Here is a 17,714-nt window from a genome sequence, read left to right on the forward strand (position 1 = left end):
GATCGCTATAGACTAAGGACCAGAGGACCAGACCTGAGGTTCTGCAGATTTTGTGTGATTCGATTGTTTAGAAATGAAACTAAAGAGACTGTTGCTGTTTGATTTTATTGGTGAATATGGCTAATATGAAACACCCATTGACACCATGCGTCAGCGTTAACGCTTCTCATTTAATTGGAATGGAGTGGTGTCAAGCGTTTCTGAACTGAATTGTGGGTCTGTTGATTTACATTGGGTCATTTGCTTGCTGCAGAAGTTGAAAAAATTTTCATTCACCAACACGGGTGTTAGGGCTGGGCGATATGGGCAAAATATCATATCCCGGTATTTTTAGGAGGAATGATGATATACGATATATATCAGGTATTTTCCCTTAAACGGTTATTTGAGAGTCAAAGCCTTTATTAAAACTTTATTAAACATTTTTCGAGCAAAATATAATTCAAACACAGGGGTTTCCCTTCCTGTTTACAAATAAACAGCTGCACAAAAAATAACAGCTGCACACAATCTTTGATAACTAAATCACAGTACAGGGTTTTCTCCTGCATAAAACTGTTGCACAACATTTCAAATTATAAACAAAATCTTTGATAAATACGGTACAGAGTTTTTTCCTGCTTAACACTGTACACAGCACTACTGTGCTGTTGTGCAAATAACAAAGTAAACAGAACCATAGAAAACACAGCTATATTGCCAGAGCAAAATAGAAACGCACTTAAATAGTAACACAACAAAAAAGTATTGTATGATAGAAAAGAACCACACTAAATGTAAAAATGAAACACACAGTATTTTTTGTCACAATTACAGTGTTTTTATAAGTAATCCTCTATACCACTGTTGTGTGATTTACAAACAACAGTTAAATCAGCTGTATATGTTTTTAGTTACACATTAGTGCACATATCAAAGAATCTAAAGATTAGTCTTTCACTCCATGTAAAAAATCCTACACTTTTTCTTTTGTTTTGGTTTGACTAAACTTGTTTTACTAAATATTAAATGAGGAGATGAAAACGAATAGACTATAGATATGAGAAGATATGAAATTGTACTGTGATGAAATGCTGGTTAAGCATATAAATGTAAACAGTCATTATAACTGAGCAGAACGCAGAGCTAAATGTGTGATAGAGTCCCTGCTGAAAAATCCAGCTTAAACCAGCCTAGGTTGGTTTTAGCTGGTCGACCAGCCTGGTTTTAGAGGGGTTTTGGCCATTTCCAGGCTGGTTTTCACCATTTCCAGCCTGGTCTTAGCTGGTCAGGCTGGGTGATGACCAGCTAAAACCAGCTTGACCAGCCTGGCCAAAACCAACTATGTCCAGCTTAAACCAGACTGGTCAGGCTGGATTTAGCTGGTCATTTTTCAGCCTGACGAGCTAAGACCAAGCTGGAAATGGCTGGAAACCAGCCTGAAAATGGCCAAAACCCCTCTAAAACCATGCTGGTCAACCAGCTAAAACCAGCCAACCATCCTAGGCTGGTTTAAGCTGGATTTTTCAGCTGGGGTATATGTAAAGAAGAGACTGTCGTGTAATAAATACTGAACTCATAATCAGTGAATATGAGGTGGTTTCACTTTCGAAATGTGGTATAAATTCGTCCCATTTTGGCGCTTTTAATTCTTTTGAACACATTCAGGTGCTGCTTGTCAATTTGACAAGGCTTCTATGTTCGTTCTTGCTATCAATTGCGGAAGAAATGATCGATAAAAGGTTTCTGATAAACCGCTGTGACAGCTGCAGGGCTCTGTGACATGCGTGCACGCGAGGGGGAGTCAGATTTGTCCGGGGAGTCAGAGGCTGCGTCCGAAACCGCCTACTACTCAGTAGGTACTGCATTTGAATTTAAACGTACTACTTGGCCGTTAGAAAAGTACGTTCTATACAGTATGAATAGAATTCGAATGCACTACATGCGCCATTTTGTCATGGTCACATGACCTACCTGCGTCAGTTGCGTCGCTTTACTCCCATTCATGAATTCGCTCACAGGGCATCATGGGATAGCGCAGCATGCATGGGATGCACACTTCAGAATCTCGCCGGAAGTAGTAGGTCATCCTGGTACTTCTCGCATACTGATTTTCGAATTCTATGAATTCTGACATACGGCTCGCATACTGATTTTAGCGTACTGTATAGTATGGAAGTATGTGGTTTCAGACGCAGCCAGAGAGATTTCTCACCACACCGGCACTGCATGTTCCTTCATGTCGCGTCAGTGATGGCTCGTTCTTGAACGATTCGTTCATTTTGAACAAATCTTTTGGATGACTGTCGTCAGCAATGACTAAATCTCTAAAAGACGAACAAAAACATCAGTGAATTGGAGCTCTGACATGGACATGAGGGTTATAAATGACTGAATAACAGCTGCTGGTGAAGTATATTGATCACAAGTGCTCAGATTGTGATCGCATCTCTGTTTTGTTCTGTTGACATGTTATTTCAAATATTCCTAGCTTGAAACAGATGGAAATATGACTGCTATTAGTATGACTACTATTGCGACGGTTTAAACAGAGCAGCGCTCATAATATCGAGTGGAAAAAAATAAAAAGACAGCTGGGAAACACAACCTGCTTTGTATTTTTGTAGGAAACACAGTTTAGATTTGTTTAGGGTAAGAGGTGTGTGAGCTATTGTTGTTTAATTATAACTGAATGTGTCAGGAATATCAAAAACAAAACCTTAACATCGCTGTCTAAGCGCCCCTCACAGAGCTTGATCCACGCTGCCATTTCTCCCCTTGAGTTTTAGGTTTTGGAAAGGAAAAAGAATTCCACCACAACGTTCACTTTTAGGATACCGGGGATCAGATTTACACAATCCATATGCACAATGCTTTGGCTTGTTTCCCTTGCCCGAAAGCTTGACAGTGTGTGGCGGTTTTTGGGCGTGGCGTAGCGAAGGGTCAATTAAAAAACAAAACAAACAGACGGCAGCTCCTCACAGAGGCTACCACCAAACTGAAAGCAAAACCAAAACATAAAGTGTCCAGACCTGGTCCTCTCTCATCTTCCCCTGCTGTCTCTCCTCTTATTATCTAGAGCTCCTCTGAGGGACTCGAGACCGGTGCGGGAACAGGTGCTGCTCATTTTCACTTAAGCCCCTATTGCTACACCAGACTATTAAGATATTTTGATAAACCGACTATCGAAAACCAGTAGATATTAACTTCTATTGATGTCGATGTCTATCACTTTCCAATGTTCTTCAAAAATTCATTTGGATAAATAGTGAATTTAGATTTTTGGGTGAACTATTCCTTTAAATAATTAGCGTCTCTAGACTTTGTTTGGACGTTTGGCTAAACTAACCCACCAGCAGGACCAGACAGAATATGCGGCCTCCATTATCAAATTAGCCAAAATATTGAATAAATGCACATGCGGCAGAAGAGCGTGCGATACTTTGGGCTGACGGATGCTCCAGAATCTGGTCTGGCGCAGGTCTTTTGCTGATGATCCTTCTGTGAAGAGTTTTCCATCGCTCCTGCTTGTGGTTAATGTGCAGTCAGTGCTTGGACAGATCCTGCGAGAGTCACTTTCTGCCAAGAACAGTAGCCAGCAAAACCAGATTCTGTGTACTATTTTGCTGCCAATAGAACTTGGGGAGTCTGCAGCAGCGCAGGCTTGTTTTGCCAGGCTGATTTGGCTGGATCGCTCGTGTTGAAGTCTGTAAAGATCTGAGATAAGGGTCGACAGACATGATTTTATCTGTATTTGCTACAAGGATGAAATGAAAAGAGGGTTTTCGGGTATCAGCAATATGAAAGTGACTGTATAGCTGTAATCTAAATGATGTACAGAACACAGACACTAAATGTCATGCAGTGTAACAGTAGTTTATCTATACAGGGCTTGCAAATTTTCTATATCCCTAAAAGCTTTTAGCCCAAATAGACATTATTTACTAAATAAAAAGAAAGAAATGCATACATTTACTAAATAAAGTTATACTAGCATTCATTATATATTTTTTGATTGTATATTTATTTGTGTATTTTTCATTATTTATATTCGTTTATTTTCATTCATTTATTTATATCAATATATAATATCATTGTTATATCTATGTGTATATATATATATATATATATATATATATATATATATATATATATATATATATATATATATATATATATATATATATATGTATTTTTTATGATTTATATTTATTTGTTCATATCTATATATAATTATTATATTATCATTATTATTAACATTATTATATCTATGTATATATTTTTTTAATTTATTTTTTATTTTATATTTTTGATCATATTCATTCATTTATTTTATTTAATTATTCATATCTATATATACTATCATTGTTGTGTGTGTGTGTGTTTTATTTCAATTTTTGTTTATATTTATATTTATTCCTTTATTTTATTTATTCATTTTTTATTCATATCTATATATATATAGTATTTATTTATTTATATTTATTTTTAATTATTTACATTTATTTATTTTCATTCGTTTACTCATTTATTTATTCATATCTATATATATAATGTGTGTGCGTGCTTGTGTGCGCGTGTGTGTGTTTATTTTTATAAAATTTTTTGATTTATATTCATTCATTTTATTTATTTATTCATATCTATATATAATATCATTCTTATATCTATATATTGCATATATATTTTTTCTATTAATTTTTTTGATTATATTTTTAAGATTATTTTTGATTATTTATATTTATTCATTTATTTTATTAATGTTTTATTCATATCTATATATAATATTAATATGTCTATCTGTATATGTATATAGATGTTTTTACTTATTTATATTTATTTTTGATTACTTTTATTTATTTATTTCTGATTTTTTTTTTTATTTATTTATTAATATCTAAATATAATATCATTATCATATCTGTCTATGTGTATACATATATAGACAGATATATATTTTAAATACTTATTTATATATATTATATTCTATATATTTTTTTTTACTTATTTTTATTTCATTCATTTGATTTATTTCTTATTGATTTAATACATTCATTTATTTTTATCATTCATTTCATTCATTTTCTTTTCGGCTTAGTCCCTTTATTAATCAGGGCTCACCACAGTGGAATGAACCGCCAACTTATACAGCACAACTTAAAACAGCGGATGCCCTTCCAGCTGCAACCCAGCACTGGGAAATTAGTTTTATTTATTCATTTATATTTATTTTTTTTTGATTATTTATATTTATTTATTTATTTTATAATTTATATTTATTTATTATTTTTGATCATTTATATTTATTTATTTATTTTATGATTTATATTTATATTTTATTATATTTATTCATTTAATTTATTTGTTTATATATATATATATATATATATATATATATATATATATATATATTTATATATAACATCATTATTATATCTGTATATATGTATATAGTATATATATGTAGACATTATGAAAATGTATATGATGGTGATGAAACGACATTATTTCACCTTCTATTTTGACATTTTATTTTCCCATGATTTATAGTTGAAGCTGGTAAGCAGACTCTTTGTTTGCATTTAATATATTCTCCATGCATATAAAATCAGTAGTGCAAGTTCAATATGGCGTCTGTAAAGTGCTCTTGGTTTGTTCGCAGGTCGCTGCATTACAGAGGCAGGTGTTTGACTTTATGGGATATCAGTGGGCTCCCATCCTGGCCAATTTCCTCCATATCATGGCCGTCATCTTGGGAGTGTTTGGAACTGTGCAAATCCGCTCCAGATATCTGATACTGGTAAGCATAATAACATCACAACCATAGTGAGACAATAACACGCATATTTCATGGCCTACTTGATCACTTTGCATCTAAAATTAAAAAAGGTTTACATGCTTGTTTGAACATTACCTGCATTCATTTATATATTTGGTAACACTTTAGTTTAAGTAACAATTCACACCATTTACTTCTAGCTTATTACCTAACCATTATTAGGATATTAGCTGTTTAGTAGCACTTATAAAGTATTATATATTTTACATCCCCAGTTCTACTCAATATCAAAACTCAACTACTATCTTGATAACTATTTATAAGCTGCTAATTCTTAGTAAAATGTGGCAGCAGTGTATGAATATAACAAGCCTCTAATGGTAAAAATGAATTAACTCTATTTTTTATAATCACACTTCATTAAAACAGTCTTCAGAAACACTTTGATTGACATCCCGCCCTTTGTACGTGTCATCAGAAGGGGAAAACCCCGCCCACTGGTGGCGATCTCATCCTCATTAGCATAAACAGCCCTGAGTGAGCAGTCATCCACCATTAGTATTTGAATCTGCTGCTATGCTGACGAACAAGCATTCGTAGCTCCGCCCTCACTCAACTACCACCTTGATAACTATTTATAAGCAGCTAATTCTTAGTAAAATGTTTGTCCTTAGCGTAAATTGTACATTAAAGGGCATCTATAATGCAAAAATCACTTTTAAAGGGGGTGTAAACACGGTTATGTGGCAGCAGTGTGTGAATATAACAAGCCTCTAATGGTAAAAGTTAATTAATTCTATTTTTTATAATCACACTTCATTAAAACAGTCTTCAGAAACACTTTGATTGACATCCCCCCCTTTGTACGTGTCATCAGAAGGGGAAAACCCCGCCCACTAGTGGCGATCTCTTCCTCATTAGCATAAACAGCCCTGAGTGAGCAGTCATCCACCATTAGTATTTGAATCTGCTGCTATGCTGAAGAACAAGCATTCGTAGCTCAGCCCTCTTCTGAAAATTTAAAGCGACAGTCACCAAAACTCCACCATTAGAATCAAAGCCTAAAGGGGCAGTTTCTAAGAGTTATAAAACATTATTTTGAGCTGAAACGTCACATACACACTCTCTAGACACATCAGAGACTTGTTTTACATCTTGTAAAAGGGGGCATAATAGGTCCTCTTTAAAATAAAGTGTGACCAAATGTTTGTGTATTTGCACTCTTCCAGTATGCTGTGTGGCTTGTGGTCTGGGTGGGCTGGAACTCGTTCATCATCTGTTTTTATCTGGAAGTTGGTCACCTGTCACAGGTAAGGTGGATTCACTGCATTACCACACTCCAGTGTCATGTTCCGTCACTAGCTGCATCCCAAATGGCGCACTATACACTATGCATTTATGCACTGTGTACTTATGCACTTACACACTCAATAGCATAGTATATGTATGTAGTGTCGTACCAAATGTAACACTAATGTTTTAAGCGGAAATTCAAACCTTTTCCCAGATGATGTTTGACGGTTGCCATATTAGTGAATGACCAAAGTACCAAGTAATACCTGCCATGAGTATAACCGCATTCACCATCAGGAGGCGCTATAATCACTCTCGTAGGAGAATTTTGCTTTCACAAAGCAGCGGCCGTTGAGTGCGTGAAGTGTCCAACATTACACACTTCATTTTAAATGTTGAATAAGCGGATCATCCTGGTAACTGAAGTGCACTTATTATTTTTAGAGATGTGAACACACAACTTGCACTATTTATACTACAAAATGGTGTAGAATAGTGCATATGTATGCGATTTGGGACGCACCTATTGTGTAAATACGCCAAACAAAGAGTTACACTATAAAACTGAGAAAAGACATTGTTTAATTTTATAAGTCACCTTGAAATAATCATGACGGATCTTGATTTTTATGTAGGGGAATATAAAGCACAGCAGTGGGGTTCCTTAAGCAAAAAACTCCACTATTATTCTCCATTGAGAAACTTATTTTTAATATAAGTCATTAAACCTTTAAAAACAGACTTATTGTAAGCTCCAAAGCTTGCTAAATGATTGTACATATTTTGTTGAACACATCTCTTCACTTATTTTGAAAACAGCCATGTTTGATAGCAGAATTCTTGTTAAAAACTACATTACCCATGATGCAGTCCAGACTGTTAACCGTGATTCTGATTGGTGGAACTAAGCAAGTCAAAAAGAGATTTATTTATTTTATTTATTTTTTTGTTTTGTTTTATACATTTTTTTATTTACTTTTTTTATTTAATATAATTGTAGTTTATTTGTTTATTTTTTATGTATTGTTTTATTTTTTTATTTATTTGTTTATTATTATTTATTTTTTATTTACATTTTTTATTTAATATAATTGTAGTTTATTTGTTTATTTTTTATGTATTGTTTTATTTTTTTATAATTTTTTTATTTACATTTTTTATTTAATATAATTGTAGTTTGTTTATTTTTTATTTATTGTTTTATTTTTTAATAATTTTTTTTATTATTATTATTTTTATTACATTTTTTATTTAATATAATTGTAGTTTATTTGTTTGTTTTTATGTATTGTTTTATTTATTTATTTTTTTATATTTTTTTTAAATTAATTTTTTAAAATATAATTGTAGTTTTTTTTTTATATATATTGTTTTATTTATTTATTTATTGTTTTATATATAAATTTTTTATTTACATTTTTTATTTAATATAATTGTAGTTTATTTGTTTATTTTTTATGTATTGTTTTATTTTTTTATTTTTTATTTATTTTTTTTATTTACATTTTTATTTAATATAATTGTAGTTTGTTTATTTTTTATTTATTGTTTTATTTTTTAATAAATTTTTTTATTATTTTTTTTTTTTTATTTACATTTTTTATTTAATATAATTGTAGTTTATTTGTTTGTTTTTATGTATTGTTTTATTTATTTATTTTTTTATAATTTTTTTCAATTAATTTTTTTAAATATAATTGTAGTTTTTTTTAATATATATATTGTTTTATTTATTTATTTATTTATTTTTTATATATATAATTTTTTTATTTACTTTTTTAATTTAATATAATTGTAGTTTATTTTTTAAATCTATTGTTTTATTTATTTATTTAATTTCCTGGCAATCTCTTACATGTTAACTAAGGCAAACATGTCTGATAAATTTATATTTGGTAAGGCTTTGGCTACAAAATGACAAAGACGACCCTTGTGGCGACCCTTGATAAATAAAGGGACCAAGCCGAAGGAAAATGAAAGAAGGAATATTCCACATCAAATCATTTTAATATTATCCACAACTCTTTCTGTCCAGTTTGAGCTTTTAATTCAATATAAGTCATGGGAGAATCATGAGAATCCTCGATTTTACATAAACAAACCTGTTTTATTTGCAAATACTAAAGAATCTCTGGTCTGTGTTGAGTTCTGTGTGGATTTCTGTCTCTGTTAAAGGCTGTTTGTGTTCTGCTGCAGGACAGGGATTTCCTGATGACATTTAACACTTCGCTTCATCGCTCCTGGTGGATGGAGAACGGGCCTGGTTGCCTAGTTACTCCGGTGCCTGATTCGCCATTGGCTCCTCAGGATCATCATGTGATCACTGTCAGCGGCTGCTTGCTGGACTACCAGTACATAGAGGTGGTCAGTTCAGCTCTGCAAGTGTTTCTTGCTGTGAGTATTTGACCTTTAATCTATTGCTTCGGTCACACTTCAGTTTGAGGAACATTTGACACTTTTAACACTGCGTATTACAGGATTCAATCACTCCCATGTCATCCAAGATGTCTTCGTTTCATAACGTAAAGAAAGAGAGGTTTTTGAGGCAATCATGCAGGATGTTTCTCCATATAAGGGGTTTCAAAACCCCTTATAGCATTTAAAAATAATCCCAGTTACTGCAAAGTCATTGTTTTAATTCAAAATATCTATATATATATATATATATGTATGTATGTATGTATGTATGTATGTATGTATGTATGTATGTATGTATGTGTGTGTGTGTGTGTGTGTGTGTATACTTTTTGACCCCAGAAGCTTGCATTAGTGTCAGAGCCTTTTGCAGTTTATTCATTCATTCATTTTCTTTTCGGCTTAGTCCCTTTATTATTCCGGGGTCGCCACATCGGAATGAACCGCCAATTTATCCAGCAACCCATCTCTGGGAAACAACCATACATACTCATTCACACACATACACTACGGACAATTTAGCCTTCCCAATTCACCTGTACCGCATGTGTTTGGAATGTTGGGGAAACTGGAGCACCCGGAGGAAACCCAAGCGAACGCAGGGAGAACATGCAAACTCCACACAGAAACGTCAACTTACCCAGCCGAGGCTCGAACCAGCGACCTTCTTGCTGTGGGGCGACAGCACTACCTACTGCGCCACTGCATCGCCCGTTTGCAGTTAAAATAAATAAATAAATATATATACATATACACTTTATTAGGTACACCTTACTAGTACCGGGTTGGACCCCTTTTGCCTTCAGAACTGCTTTAATCCTTCGTGGCATAGATTCAACAAGGCACTGGAAATATTCCTCAGAGATTTTGGTCCATATTGACATGATAGCATCACGCAGTTGCTGCAGATTTATCAGTTGAACATCCATGATGACAATCTCCCGTTCCACCACATCCCAAAGGTGCTCTATTGGATTGAGTTCTGGTGACTGTGGAGGCCATTTGAGTACAGTGAACTCATTGTCATGTTCAAGAAACCAGTCTGAGATGATTCACGCTTTATGACATGGTGTGTTATCCTGCTGGAAATAGCCATTAGAAGATGTGTACACTGTGGTCATAAAGGGATGGACATGGTCAGCAACAGTACTCAAGTAGGCTCATTTAGTACTAATGGGCCCAAAGTGTGCCAAGAAAATATCACCCCACCATTACACCAGCACCACCAGCCTGACCAGTTGATACAAGACAGGATAGATTCATGCTTTCATGGTGTTGATGCCAAATTCTGACCCAACCATCTGAATGTCTAGCAGAAATCGAGACTCATCAGACCAGGCAACGTTTCTCCAATCTTCTATTGTCCAGTTTTGGTGAGCCTGTGTGACTTGTAGCCTCAGTTTCCTGTTCTTAGCTGACAGGAGTGGCACCCAGTGTGGTCTTCTGCTGCTGTAGCCCATCCGCCTCAAGGTTGGACGTGTTGTGTGTTCAGAGATGCTCTTCTGCAGACCTCGGTTGTAACTAGTGGTTATTTGAGTTACTGTTGCCTTTATCTCAGCTGGAACCAGTCTGGCCATTCTCCTCTCACCTCCGGCATCAACACGGCATTTGCGCCCACAGAACTGCCGCTCACTGGATATTTCCTCTTTTTCAGACCATTCTCTGTAAACCCTAGAGATGGTTGTGCGGGAAAATCCCAGTAGATCAGCAGTTTCTGAAATACTCAGACCAGCCCGTCTGGCACCAACAACCATGCCACGATCAAAGTCACTTAAATCCCCTTTCTTCCCCATTCTGATGCTCAGTTTGAACTGCAGCAGATTGTCTTGACCATGTCTACATGCATTGAGTTGCTGCCATGTGATTGGCTGATTTGAAATTTGCGTTAATGAGCAGTTGGACAGGTGCTTGACTGTATATATACATATGAACACATGCGAACATTTCGGACTTTAGTGTCCAAACAATTTAAGACATTATATGAGGAATAATTAATGACAGACTGTTGAATTATTCAAAAATAATGCAGCACCACCTCAGGTGTGGTATTATTTACTAATAATTCAACATTCATTAATTCATTCATTTTCTTTTCGGCTTAGTCCTTTATGAACTGCCAACTTATCCAGCACGTTTTACGCAGTGGATGCCCATCCATCTGCAACCCATCACTGGGAAACATCCATACACACTCATTCTCACACACACATACACTACGAACCAGCGACCTTCTTGCTTTGAGCCGATCGTGCTACCCACTGCGCCACCACATCGTCTAATAATTCAACAGAGAGAGTCAATTATTCTGCTTAATCTGTGGTCACCACAGCTAAAGCCGCTGTTCAGATGTTGTATTTCAGACATTTGTCAGGTTTTTGTCCTCAAACTGCTCTAAGTTTCCTACACATCTTTTATTGTGTAAGAAACTAGTGCAACACAGGAGCAGTTTGAGGACAAAAATCTGACAAATGTCTGAAATACAACATCTGAACAGCGGCTTTAGCTGTGGTGACAGTAGAACAAGCCAAATAAAAGCCTTCTGTTGTGTTTTGATGTGATTTTTGACCGTAGAAATCATTCAGCGTTGTGATATAGAGCTGTAATGCACTCAAAACCTGCCGGAACTACTTTAGCCTACTTTATCTTAAAACAACTGCACACATCAGAATGTACATCAGCCAATCAGAATCAAGCCAATAGAAAAATCAGTACTAATAAACAGCTTACATTGTAGTATTAATCTGCTAGGAGTTAACAGGTAGAGTTTGGTCCATTAGAGGGCACCTATAGTAAAAAATCTACTTTTCAAGCTGTTCTGACAGACATATGTGCATGTATGGTGTATAGACCGTCATATTGGGGTGATATAAACACACCCAGTGCTTTTTTTTTTCAATTTAACTACATAAAAAACGGTGGACCAATTGGAGCGGTTTTCAAACCAACCGCAACTTTACGTAGGAGAGCGGTCCCCCCGCCCACCAATATTGATTGACAGGCGCGTCATCATATCCTCAGTTTGTTGATTCACGTCCGCCATTTTCAGCGTGAGTCGAAGCGATATCACTAAAGGAACACGCTAGCTCTATTTTTAGATGCAAGGCTCATTGGGCTCAACACAAGAGCAATATTCTCCACATTATCGCTCTAATCAGAATTATTGGTTGTATCTTTAGGTAGGTTTGCAAACATGTGTACTTCTCATTGAGTCTACCTTATACTTCAGCCGTTTGCATTTCTCGCGATCCCAGAAGCTCCCTGTGATCTTGACTAGCATGTGTTTTAGAATTCTAAACATAGGTTTCTATCAGGGTACACTCAAGTCGACGGCTGGGCGCCGCGGACCGCTGCAGAAACCTATGTTTAGAATTCAAAAATGCGTGGCGCGACGATTCGGGACACTTCATGTTTCTGCCGCGCCACAGAGAGTGTCTGGTGTGCCGTGTCGTGGCTTCGAGCGGCGCATCCGGTGCCTCAGTCAAAGTTAATTCAGTGTGCGTGGTTATTAGTTTCTGTGTACAAGCTCGGCACTTGAAACTAGCACACAGTTGTCTGTAAAACTGTACAAAGACACATATGATTTTGTACTCTCTGCTTGGTCTGTGTCAGAGTCGTATATGTACGACTGAATGCTGATCCTCTCCTCCCCCTTTCAATCTGCCTGTCTGTGTTGCAAACACAGAGCGGGTCATGGCCCCGCCCCCTTGTTACGTTGGGCGGGAAGCTGAAACTAGTCTACATGTGAAGCAACACACCCCTAAATCAGCGAGCTGTGGACACGCCCCCAACATGACACTTTTTAACATATTATAATAAACAAATCTGAATTGTGTTTTAAACTAAACCTAAACTGGCACACTCAGAAGAATCATAATATTAATATTAAATCATAAAAAAGAGGTAAACTATGTGCCCTTTAAGTGAAGTGTTGCTCATTTATGAAAGCAGATGCGTGTGAATGATTGTTTATCTATTTTTTTGTTGTGCATTTCAGCTCTTTGGATTTGTTTATGCCTGCTATGTTAGTAAATACAGCCCGGATGACGAGGACAGCTGTGAGTATATTGTATTTATTATACAAATGTAAAGTGAAGTGGTGTCAACTTGAAGTGCTTGAGTTGTGATTTGCGTGTCTGTTTCGCAGTTGATTTCTTTGATGGATTGGGCTCGTATAATTACCAGCCTCCACAGAAGATCTCTCAATTACAGCTGCGACCTCTCTATACGTAAGTGCACACTCACATTCGTCAAACTAGGCATTCATAATGTCAGTAATATCAAGATTTTTTGACAAAATGGTGCTGTTTCAAAATCTGTTATACAACATTTGGATTTGGGTCTGTTTTGATCCAGAAGACATGTATTGGATAAGGAAGTAAATAAATAAATAAATAAATAAAGAAAGAATTAATTAGTAAGTAACTAATTAAATCAGTAAATAAATAATTTGTACATAAGTAAATTTGCAAATAAGTAAATAAATGATTAAATTAGTAAATAAATAATTTAAATAAGTAAATAATTAAGTAAATAAATAATTAAATTAGTAAATAAGTAAATAGAGTAAATAAATAATTAAATTAGTAAATAAATAGGTAAATAATGAGTAAATAAATGATTAAATTAGTAAATAAATAATTTAAATAAGTAAATAATTAAGTAAATAAATAATTAAATTAGTAAATAAGTAAATAGAGTAAATAAATAATTAAATTAGTAAATAAATAGGTAAATAATGAGTAAATAAATGATTAAATTAGTAAATAAATAATTAAATAAGTAAATGGGTAATTTGCTAAGCAAATTAGTAAATAAGTAATTAAATTAGTAAAAAATAAGTAAATAAATATTTAAATTAGTAAAGAAATAAGTTAAGTAAATTGCTGGGTAAATTAGTAAATGAATAAATAAATTAGTAAATAACTAATCAAATTAGTAAAAAAATAAGTAAATAATTGAACATGCAAGTAAATAATTAAGTAAATAATTAATTTAAATTAGTAAATAAATAAAATGCATATTTTTTAGTAGGGGAAAAAGCTTTATATATATATATATATATATATATATATATATAAATATATATATAAATATATATATATAAAGGTCGTATTAATTTTGTTAATTATCAACTAAATTAATAATTAAATTAGTACATAATTAAATTAGTACATAAATAATTAAATTAGTACATAAATAATTAAATTAGTACATAAATAATTAAATTAGTAAATAAGTTAAGTAAATTAGTAAATAAATTAGTAAATAAATAAGTAAATAATTGAGTAAATAAATAATTAAATCAGTAAATAAATAATTAAGTAAACGAATAAGTAAATTAGTAAATAAATAATTAAATCAGTAAATAAATAATTAAATAAGTAAACGAATAAGTAAATTAATAAATAAATAAGTAAATAAATAATTAAATCAGTAAATAAATAATTAAAAAAGTAAACGAATAAGTAAATTAGTAAATAAATAAGTAAATAAATAATTAAATCAGTAAATAAATAATTAAATAAGTAAATGAATAAGTAAATTAGTAAATAAATTAGTAAATAAATAATTAAATTAGTAAATGAATAAGTAAATTAGTAAATAAATAATCAGATTAGTAAATAAATATTTAAATGAGTAAGTAAATAAATAAAATGCATAATTTTAGTGAGGGGGAAAATGCTTTGCAAATTTTTTTAAAGAGTTAAGTAATTTTTATTTGATATAACTATATAAAAAAGGTCATATTATTTTGTTAATAATTAACTAAATAAATAAATAAATTAGTACATAAATAATTAAATTGGTAAGTAAATTGGTAAATAAATAATTAAATTAGTAAATAAATAAAGTAAATAAATAAATAAAGAAGTAAATAAAGAAAATGCATAATTAAGTTTTATCCATTAATAGAAGTTCTTAAGTCATTTTTATTTGATATAACTATAATAATTTTTGGCAAACAAACAATAGATTTATGAAATTATTTCTGTTTTTTTGGGCAACATAGTGGCTCAGTGGTTAGCACTGTTGCCTCACAGCTAGAAGGTCGCTGGTTCAAGTCCTGGCCAGGCCAGTTGGCATTTCTGTGTGGAGTTTGCATGTTCTCCCTGTGTTAGCATGGGTTTCCTCCCGGTGCTCTGTTTTTCCCCACAGTCCAAACACATGCGCTATAGGGGAATTGAATAAGCTAAATTGGCCGTAGTGTGTGTGTATGCGTGAGTGAGTGTGCATGGATGTTTCCCAGTACTGGGTTGACTGAAAAATATAATCAGAAATACTGTAAATACAACTTGTATTCAGCTCCATTTATATTCATCCAGGACTGGATAGAAACCAGAAGAAATCCCACGTCCAGAAGAAAACACCTGCTTATTTCAGAGAGAGAGGAATCCTCTTCATTACGGGAAACACTCAACCAGCTTCAGCGTCTGTTTCTCCCAAACTTTTGTCTCCCTCTGTTGGAGAAAACACGCACACACACCAGCCAGAGTTACAGAGATGACCAGCAACCAGACCGTCACTACTAAACAGACTTCAAGACAGTGTGCACGTGCGTGTGTGTGTGTGTGTTCGTTCACGTGCGCACACGCACATAGGCCTTTGTATATGTTTGTGTACTGACACGCTGTGCGACCTTTGACCCAGGTAATCTTTGAACACAAATGCTGGAGTTTCTGGCAGGAGAGCGGCTGTTTATACTCCGATATAAGACACTATAATGTACCGTGGTAGATGAATGTGTTAGGTTGGCTTAGATGTGTATTTGGGGGGGAATGCTGTAGGACTATTTGTGCATGTAAATCTCACAATAGAGGAGTTATGCCTCTGGGTTGGCCCTCAGACGTCTGCGTGAATGCATGAATGTGCGTTGTGTCCGTGTATTTATGCACATAACGGGACTAGCCATATATGTTGATCCATTTGAACAGGAGCTTAGAGTGAATGTTTGTTAATGTACACTTCTTGTTTTGAGTGACTGGAGGCGGCGTGAGGGGCAAACCTGAAGAGTGGGACGACATAATAAACTCTTTCTAGATTAACCTAAAGTCTTGTTTACTTCTAAATGAAATCGGTGGTCACATTTTATTTACACTGAAAACAATGACTTTAGCTGCTTGTTTGAACTACTTATTTAAAATGAGTTGAAACAACACAATTCTTAAAGCTGCTGTATGTTCAGACAGACTCAGACTCAACTTTGGGTCTGTCTGAACACACTGCAGTTTAAGATTTGTGTTGTTTCAACTCATTTTAGTCAAAGCTGCTCAAAGCTGCAGTATGTTTGACACCCTGTGGTTGGACTAGGTATTGCACACCTGGTCCAAAACATACGCAAGCGCAGGTTGCCAGATTGAAGACATTAACAGGAGTTTGTCTGACTTTCAAGCCTGATTTAAGTCGTGTTCTACACTGTAAACACTAATGTTGTCTTTACTTAAACAATTAAGTAAAGTTGACTGAACATAACTTAAAATCTTGCATTTTGGTCCTATCACTTAAAAATATGAGCTAAGTCGGCGCCAGTGGTGTAGTGGTTAGTGCGTCGACACATGCATTCCGGTGCTCACGGCGACCTGAGTTCAATTCCCGCCTCGCGGTCCTATGCCGATCCTTACTCTCTCTGCTCTCCATGCTTTCCTGTCAATACTCTATACTGTCCTGTCCATTAAAGGTGAAAACCCCCAAAAAATAATTATATATAAAAAAATATATATATATACATGAAAATGCATAAGCTTTCAAGATTTCAAGTGTAGTGAGCTCAAAATCATAATTAATCCTTTAAAAAAAAAAAAAATAGGTCATTTTCACAAATGTAGTCTTGACTGTGCATCCTTTTAAGTGCAAGGTCTTTTTTTAAATCGGAAAACAAATGGCTTCAGGTATAATTATTCATCATAATGTGAATAAATCGCTAATAATTTTTTTGTTTAAAATTTATTTAAACATTTTTTCATAGTATTTTATCACACACACACACACGTACGCGCAAGCACGCACACACACACACACACATATAATTATATATATATATATATATAACATGTAGTTTTATTTATTTATTTAGCCAAAGCAGACAAGAGGGCGTGCAAATCATACACTGAAAACCCTAATAAGTTAACTGTACTAAATTAATTGAGTAAACTCGTTGCCTCAATTTAATTGAGTAATGGAGTCTCCCAAAACTTGTATATTTAGGTTTATTTAACATGCCGGTTTTGTAAGCTAAGCTTGGTGAACTGAA

The 17,714-nt window shown here is 33.9% G+C and overlaps 1 protein-coding gene across 1 annotated transcript in view; it reads left to right on the forward strand.

The window, feature by feature from the left end:
- The window catches only part of nkain1 (sodium/potassium transporting ATPase interacting 1), an 18,101-nt gene extending 1,592 nt beyond the window's left edge, over positions 1 to 16,509 (forward strand). The window contains exons 3-8 of the mRNA XM_056480447.1: positions 5,642 to 5,779; positions 6,988 to 7,068; positions 9,248 to 9,445; positions 13,461 to 13,521; positions 13,611 to 13,692; positions 15,790 to 16,509. Of these exons, the coding sequence (XP_056336422.1) occupies positions 5,642 to 5,779; positions 6,988 to 7,068; positions 9,248 to 9,445; positions 13,461 to 13,521; positions 13,611 to 13,692; positions 15,790 to 15,799 (570 nt within the window). The 3' untranslated portion in view covers positions 15,800 to 16,509. The remainder of the gene's footprint in view (positions 1 to 5,641; positions 5,780 to 6,987; positions 7,069 to 9,247; positions 9,446 to 13,460; positions 13,522 to 13,610; positions 13,693 to 15,789) is intronic.
- Positions 16,510 to 17,714: the final 1,205 nt, after the last annotated feature.

The sequence above is a fragment of the Danio aesculapii genome, chromosome 19, assembly GCF_903798145.1.
Source record: "Danio aesculapii chromosome 19, fDanAes4.1, whole genome shotgun sequence".
NCBI lineage: Eukaryota > Metazoa > Chordata > Actinopteri > Cypriniformes > Danionidae > Danio > Danio aesculapii.